Consider the following 8,792-nt stretch of genomic DNA (forward strand, 5'->3'; position numbering starts at 1 on the left):
CAGAATCGCCCCGACCCTTTTGCTGCAATCCTTTAAATACAAAACCAAGATAAAACATCCCCCAAATGGAGGCATGTACAAACAATTGGAATTTGCATTAACCCAGGTCCCAGACCTGGGTGGTTTACACCTCAACGGGAACAGAAGGTAATTTGCATGGAATGACACCCTCTACAGTAATCAAAATATCTCTTAACTCTTAGGATCTGTATTATCTTTTAGTCTACTTTTGTAAGATTGAGACCATTGTACCACTCGCCCTGAGACAATTCAAATGATACCAAACATGACTGTAAATATTATTTGCATTCATGTAGAACTTTATACTATTGATTGACCATTCTGAACCAAGTGGAGGGAGGATGGGTAAGGGGAAGGAAGGGGATGAGAAGGAACTGATGCATATGTGAGAGAGCCGTTTCCTGCACCTCCACTCTGTGGGGTGTCTCGAAGAGTTTATTTCATCCTTACAAACATCTACCTCATCTGTAAATAAATATGATTAACGTGCGCTGGCATTGTCAGTATCCGGGATCCAGAGCTCCTGTTTTTTATTTAACCACAAGGAGGGTCAATGCCACCTCTTTTTCCTTGTATTTTACCTATTAATAATAGCCAAATATTGTGAGCCTGGAGATCTTTCCTGCTAAAATAACAGATTCTGTGCTATAAACACATTAAGAAAAAATGCATCTTTCACATCTTTGAACAAATGTAAATCTGACTTGTGTAAAACTAAATTTTCTATTCCCTACATTACCTATATGTTAATTCTGATACACACTATGATAATGGATAATTTAACCATATTCCTGTCACTTTGCATTGTACAAATGTACAGAATGTCTTAGGTATAATCATGCATGTTTAAGTGTCAAAAGGGTAAAATTCTCAATAACTTAAATGATGACACTGGAAACATAGTCACTGTAACATAGTGAGACTTTTCTCTGTCAAATGCTACAGGAACAATGAATAAAACAAACAAATAAACAAACAAAACAACATGATTATAAAAATCTTTTTGCAATAATATCCTGAAGAGGGCAGTATTCACACACACCACTTAAAATCATATTTGTATTTCCTTTTTTATGTTTAAACTCTCCTCCCCTGCTATAAACCATCCAATTTCTTACTGACATGGCTGATTTATCTTTTTCTCCTGTTACAGTCAACACATGATACAAAATGATAACTCATAGGTTGTTTAAATTATTCATTTTTGCATCAGTTTATCATGGTAAGTGGGGGAATTTGTCATTTCTTAATTGCTTCAAAGAGTTTTATACCCTTAGGTTAAATTTTTAAAAAAGTTTTATCCTAACATGTTTTCATGTTTTTACAGAGTGTCATGGAGACGAGCTTGTTGATCAGCCAGATAAAAACATAGCTGAATTTGAAGGAAGATCAGTAATGTTACAATGCAAATATAAAACAACTTCATCACAACCAGAACTCTTCTGGTACATTCACAGAGCAAATGACTTTCCAAAATACATTCTGTGGAGAAACAAATTTGGAGCAAAAGATAATGATGCTCAGTTCCAGGAGAGATTTGACTCTGAAGTGTCATCAGATTCAGTTCCACTGACAATCAAGAATCTGCGTGTGTCTGACTCTGCTGTGTACTACTGTGCGCTGAGGCCCACAGTGACTGAAACACACTCAACACTCACACAAAAACAGAGGAAGTGTTTAATTATATGATGAGGTGCAAATCCACATGCTATTTACCTCTGTCCCACAACAATAACAAGCATAAATAAATAAAAATGAAATTGAATGTAAACATTATAAATTACATAGTGCTGTGCATAGTGAATGTCATAAACCTTATGAGATCTAAAGTATTGTAACAATTAAAGTATGAGGAATAATCTAGCGTTCTTGTGTTCTGAGGATTTATATCATATGACAGAGTTAGTAAGTAACCACAAGATGTTACAATAGGATATGAATAGTAATCAAATGACTCAATGGTATATGAAACATATCTGATCAGATCTGCTCTCTCTTAAGAGCTCTCTGGAAGAGGTGGGGTTTAAAGCACTGATACCTGATGTGATCTTTAACTTCAAGTCTGTAGAGAGAGAATAAGAAACACACACAATGATGCTCCATTCTGTCATTCTAATTTCTGCCTTTGCATGTAAGTATTGTGTAAGTGTTTTGTGTTTTGAAACTAAATATTATGAGCAGCCAGAATGGATAATCATTAACTGATTAAAGATTCAATATAAACACCTGTTCTTAAAAGATTTGATTTGTTTTTCAGATGCAGCACATGGAAATGAAATTAAACCTACCAAAACTTTGGAGTTTGCTGATGAGGGTTCAAGTGTTAAATTATCCTGCAGTTATTTATCTGCATTAACTCTCTACTGGTACCGTCAGTATCCCGGATCAGCTCCTGAGTTCATTGTGCTCATCTCAGACAGATCAAAACAAGCTGAGGAGTCTAATGTAGATTCCAGATTCACTGCCAAAGTCACCAAAGACAAAGAAAACCTTGTGGATCTGGAGATCTCCTCTGCATCTATATCAGACTCTGCTCTGTACTACTGTGCTCTGGAGCCCACAGTGACAGGAAACACAAGAACACTGTACAAAAACCTGATACACACTATTGCATCTACATGACACATATCCAACCTCCATATCTGCTAGTTAAAACAAGGAAACACTCTTTTAATCAGCAAAAAGCAGTATTATATCATTCACAATATAAAATGTTATAACAGAATACAGAAAAGGGGACACACAAAGATTCACTTAAAAGATGCTTCTCTGGGACTTTATAACATTTTATAAAGCAACCATGTTTAAAAAAGATGATAAAACAACTCTAGATGTATTTGCCAGGTGGTGAGGAAAGAGTGGTTTATATCTGAGAGTATTTAGCAGAACCTGACAGACACTGTGTCATAAGATTGTTGAACCTCAGACTGTAAGCGTACAGTACATACAATGATACTTTATTCAGTTATTCTCGAAATAAGTGAGTAAATTGCTTTAAAACATTCAGATATATAACATAAGTATAGTGGTGATCAAGCATTTGTTCAAAAACACCATTTATACCAATCATACCTTTATAAAGAATTGTTCAGGGTTTGCAAAATAACATTATGTTTAGCAATTTCAAACTTCCTCCACAAGGGGTCAGCATCGCTCCCTCCATGTCTGAGTATATCATGTGACATGATACAAACATTTAAAGAAGAGCTCTATGACACAGAGCTTTTGAAAGCGCACAGTTGAGTGAATGTTTGTTCATAGATCAACTATGTTTACATGGACTTTGATTTCTCTGTGCTTCATAGCCCATTATGATGGTAAGCAAAATTTTGTTTCTGCATTTTTAACAGAAAATGGTTTACTTAAATATAGGATACTAAATGTGTTCACTTGCTTTCCTAATGATTCATGTTAATCATTTACTTTTTCTGTCTATTGTTCCCCAGTTTCTTCGGGACAGGACAGAGTTGAACAGTCTTCAGAAGAAATGACTGCGAGTGAAGGAGCTCAAGTTATTGTATGGTGTAAATATATTACCACTGATACAAACCCATACCTCTTCTGGTACCAAAAGCTACCAAACAGATCACCAACATTCATTCTAAATAAATTAACTTTTGGTGAGGGAACTACTGAGCCAGATTTTAAGAAGAGATTTTCTGCAACACTGAATTCAACATCAAAAACAGTCCCACTGATGATCAAGAATCTGTGTGTGTCTGACTCTGCTGTGTACTACTGTGCTCTGAGGCCCACAGTGACAGGAAACACAAGAACACTGTACAAAAACCTGACACGCGAAAAAGCATAACTATACTTTCTACAAATCAGACTAAACAGACTGGAGCATATAACAATTGAGAGAATCACATTCTTAAATGGCTAACTCAGGCACTGATTGGACTCCATCAGACTTAGGTTCTCAAAGACTCATGTTTAAAATTAGATATAACGACAAGTGAAAATGAATATATAATAAGATAATTACTGTACAGGGTCATTAATTACTCCATTTCTATTTACTTGCTTTAAATAACAGATCTCTCATTCACATATGTTTTTCTCTACCTCATTCATTCATTTATTATCTATACAACCAAAATGAGTCTGGTTGAATATTATTCCAATATTCACAATTGTTCTTGGTGAGACTGATTTGCTACTCTGCAAATACTTGGTTTCGTTTCTATATGTTGTTTTCTGTTTTGTTTTTTTTTTGTTTTCTATATGTGACCCTGGACCACAAAACCAGTCTTAAGTCGCTGGGGTATATTTGTAGCAATAGCCAAAAATACATTGTATGGGTCAAAATTATTGATTTTTCTTTTATGCCAAAAATCACAAGGGTATTAAGTAAAGATCATGTTCCATGAAGATATTTTGTAAATTTCCTACCATAAATATATCAAAACTTAATTTTTGATTAGTAATATACATTGCTTTTCTTTGCACCCTCAGATTCCAGAATTTCAAATAGTTGTATCTCGGCCAAATATTGTCCTATCCTTACAAACCATAAATCAATGGAAAGCTTATTTATCAGCTTTCATATGATGTATAAATCTCAATTTTGAAAAATGTACACTTAAGACTGGATTTGTGGTCCAGGGTCACATATGTTGTTTCTATATGTTGTTGTCATCATCAACAGAGAGCAGGAAGTTCCTGAGAGACTGTATGACTCAGATCCTGAGTAACTGCAGAAACTCAGAGCATCACAATCATCACCACAACCTACAACACAGAACACAGCATCAACAGAACTGATCTGACTTAGAAAACATGGACAGACACTAGGTACTAACTGTAATCATGACTTCAGGTAAAATACTCTTTCATACCAATGTTAAGAAAAATAGATCATTAAGTGTAATGTGACTGAATTTACACAAATTTTTACCAAATTTTAATTTTAAGTTTATGTTTGCAGGTGGAATGGCTGCAGACCAGATTGGGCCAAACAAGAGTGCAAATGTCTTCAGTACAGAAGAAGAGTCTGACACTGAGCTGCTCATATGATACAAGCAGCAGATAAGTTGTACTTTTATGGTACAGAAAGTATCCTAATACAGAACCTCAGTATTTAATATGGAAATATGCTCGTTCATGGAGTGGTACTGGGAGCCCAGCTGAACCTCGTTTTCATTCGACTACATCAGAAACATCTACTGAACTCACTATTACTGGTGTAACTCTGTCAGATTCAGCTCTCTATTATTATGCTCCTCTAAGAGTTGGAGCCCAGTGATACAAAGTCTATGTGAAGCTGTACAAAATCTCAAATTCATTTTTCACTTTGAAACTGAACCACAATCTGATACACAGAACTTAATAAATCATGTGGAAACACCTGCATTTGAGTGTGATAAGAAATTTTATTCAGGTAGGCCTATGTAATGTTTAATAAAAGGTGGAAACAAAGATGTAAAAGAGAAACAATGTACAACAGAAGATTATGACACTTGTGAACTCACAAACTACATAACTGAGCAAAGAAAAAAAATAGTCTACATTAATATCAACATTCGTATTATGAAAAGTCTGGTCTTGACTTGAAAAAGGATCATTCTAGGTTTTTAAGCAAATATGCAAATATTTCAGATATTATCAATATCTAAATGAAATTAATTTCACAGTGTAAATCAGTAAATGTGGCCACAAGGTGGCAGGATCTCTCAAATTTATAATAAAGGCTGCAAATGTCAAGAACTGAAAGAAGGCTGCAGAAATCTGATCAAACAAATCATCAACGTAGATAAACTTTGAAAAGTTTCTGGATGGTAAAGGCAATTATATATATATATATAAAAAAAAAGGCTTTATGTCAAGAAGCGTGTCCTCTGTATGTCCACTGCTACAAAATGTAAACCTAGTGTGCCTATGTGTGTTAGAAATACATAAATTCACCACTGGAGGGCAAACCCCAAAAGAGCTGTCAAGTCAAGTCAACAGTGTGCTACGGGAGGATTTAGACCTACTTGAAGACTTGAAATATCAAGAGAGTATATCAGCAGAGAGGAAACAGAGAGCTACAGTAAAGACAGAGACACATTCATTAGAGCACACACCAAAATATTAATTTCATTTCAACAATGGAAAAACTGATGATTATTATGCTTTTCTTCTCAGCACAGGACTTTGGTAAGAAAGATTATTTATACTTTAGTATCTGTTTTAGTTATGTAAATTATAAATAGTTAAATCTATTTTCCAGTGTGCTGGGGGCAAGACAGAGTTGAACAGCCTTCTGGAGAAATGACTGCAAATAAAGGAGATCCAGTTACTCTACAGTGCAATTATTCTACCAGTGCTACAAATGTATATATTTACTGGTACAAACAGCTACCAAACAGATCACCAGCATTCATGCTGAGTGTATTTAGTTTTGGTAAAGGAACTACTGAGGATGAATTTAAGGACAGATTTTCTGCAGCACTAAACTCAAAATCAACAACAGTTCCACTGATGATCGAGGATGTGCGTGTGTCTGACTCTGCTGTGTACTACTGTGCTCTGCAGCCCACAGTGACTGAAACACACTCAACACTGATACAAAAACACTGAAATCTACAACAAACCACTCCTGTTATCAAATATATTCACAAACACTGTATAAAATCCATAACCATGATCTTAAAGGGACAGTTCACCAAAAAAAAAAAAAAATTCTGTCATCATTTCTCTGCAGCCCACAGTGACTGAAACACACTCAACACTCATACAAAAAAAAAACTGAGATCTACCACAATCCACTCCTGTCATCATAATAAAGTCACAAACACCACATAAAATCTATAACCTTAAAGGGACAGTTCACCAAAAAATAAAAAATCAGCAATTATTTACTCACCCTCATCTTATCCTACCTGTATTACTTTCTTATGCAGAACACAAAATAAAATAGTTTGAAAAATGCTGGTAACAAAAGATTGAATTGCAACCAAGAAATGACTTCCACTGTATGGACAAAAAACACAGAGAGATTTCTCAAAATATACTTTTTGTTATAATAATTTTGTTATATACTATTTGTTCAAATATACTCATTGTTTTCTACAGAAGATAGAAACAATGATGTGAGGGTGAGTAGATGATGACAAATTATACATTTATTTTTATTATTAAAGTAATTATCAGAAATAGGCAATATAACAAGTACTTCATGTTGCATTAAAGAAACTGCATAGGGTTTGTTAAGAGTTATGTATGACAAAATTAATATACTGACTTTATACCTGATTTTCTTTTATCTGTATTACTATGCATTTTCGCTTACAACTAAAAAAAAATGAGAGAATACTAAAATGTCATATTCATTCAAAATTAAAGCAAATTACTCTACAATACTATGAGCCTTAAGTTTCAAAATGAATAACAAACTCTTCAATCAAGCTATCTATATACAGTGGTTTAGTCAGGCTCCTCCTCCAGGTGTTTGTAAATGTGTTCAGTGTAACTTTAGCAAAGAAAGACTGAAGCAACAAGGGGTCAGAACTGCTCTTCTAGATGTGTTCATTCAATTTGATTTAATTTACTTCAGCATAGGATACCTATTCTGATGATGACACACTGGAAAAAATATTTAATGTTGTTTATCTCATATTTCTTCGGTAAGTAGATTCTTAAACATAATTCCTTCCATTTAAATTTGAGAATGAATTCAACTTGTAAATGTTTTTCTAAATTCCAGGGTGTAAATCTGAGGATGCCGTCAGCCAGAATATGAGAGTTCAAACAGCAGATGAAGGTGCAGCTGTAATAATTAATTGTTCATATACAACCACTGATCCAACCCCTACTCTCTTCTGGTACCAGAAACAAGTAAATTGATTCCCAAAATACATGCTGAACAGAGTTGCTACTTATGGAAATAATGAGGAAGAGTTCAAGAAAAGATTTAATGCAAGTCTGAACACACAAGCCAAATCAGTTCCACTGACAATCAAGAATCTGTGTGTGTCTGACTCTGCTGTGTACTACTGTGCTCTGAAGCCCACAGTGACTAAAACACACTCAACACTCATACAAAAACTATATATGTGTGAGCAACTGAGCATTCACAAGTTTGGAAATATTACAATGTTTAGTGTTTCATTTTGTCTTCTTATTGTCACATATTTTAACTGGTGTTATTATTAATATATTTAAACTTAAAATGTCTTTCTATTTCTCTTGACAAACCATAAATCTGTGTATACAGACGGAGGGTGTCTTTATCATGACATCTGTTATAAAGAATTTGTATTACAAAGCTGGTAAACAAGACAGACACAAATACATTTTGGATTTATAAGCATTATCAATTTAAACTGATTTAAATTCAATTTAATTCAAAAAGGCTTGTTACTAATATCCTAATCTTTTAATCTCAAATCACTGCAATGTCCAAAACAACACACCTCCCCTGGAAGCATGTCTACAAGGTAGTACTCCGGTGTTTGCAGAAATCTGATAACATTAAGTGTATTGTTGTTACTGCTTTAGTATCTGATTGTATTGATTCTAACTGTATTTCATTTTAAGTTACTTTGAATAAAAATGTTGGTTAGAAAAACATAAATTCACCACAGGGAGGCAGCATTCCTCAAGATGTCTTTAAAGGGGTCATATGATGCGATTTCAATTTGTCCTTTCTCTTTGAAGTGTTACCTGGCTTTTATCGGTTTTGTCTCGTCGTGCCGGGAGATGGCATCACAGTATGGTAAGGGGCGTAATATTTCCGTCACATGCTTGAGGAATTCGGCCAATCACAACGCACTGGATAGCTGGCC

General features: G+C 34.6%; 1 long non-coding RNA gene and 1 gene segment (V, D, J or C); both read left to right on the forward strand.

The window, feature by feature from the left end:
- Positions 1–2,112: 2,112 nt before the first annotated feature.
- Positions 2,113–2,574, forward strand: LOC107738270 (T-cell receptor alpha chain V region CTL-L17-like; the record flags this gene model as incomplete). The annotated part of the segment is given in 2 exon segments: positions 2,113–2,152; positions 2,279–2,574. Coding segments are annotated over 2 exon segments (336 nt in total), but the record flags the coding sequence as incomplete, so codon positions are not given.
- Positions 2,575–3,258: 684 nt separating this feature from the next.
- LOC107738271 (uncharacterized) lies at positions 3,259–4,807 on the forward strand. The gene is made up of 3 exons (XR_001639865.1): positions 3,259–3,338; positions 3,468–3,538; positions 4,673–4,807. It is a non-coding gene; the product is annotated as an uncharacterized LOC107738271 (long non-coding RNA).
- The last annotated feature ends 3,985 nt before the right edge of the window (positions 4,808–8,792 follow it).

Source organism: Sinocyclocheilus rhinocerous, unplaced genomic scaffold, assembly GCF_001515625.1.
Source record: "Sinocyclocheilus rhinocerous isolate Xijiao unplaced genomic scaffold, SAMN03320098_v1.1 scaffold254, whole genome shotgun sequence".
Taxonomy (NCBI): Eukaryota; Metazoa; Chordata; class Actinopteri; order Cypriniformes; family Cyprinidae; genus Sinocyclocheilus; species Sinocyclocheilus rhinocerous.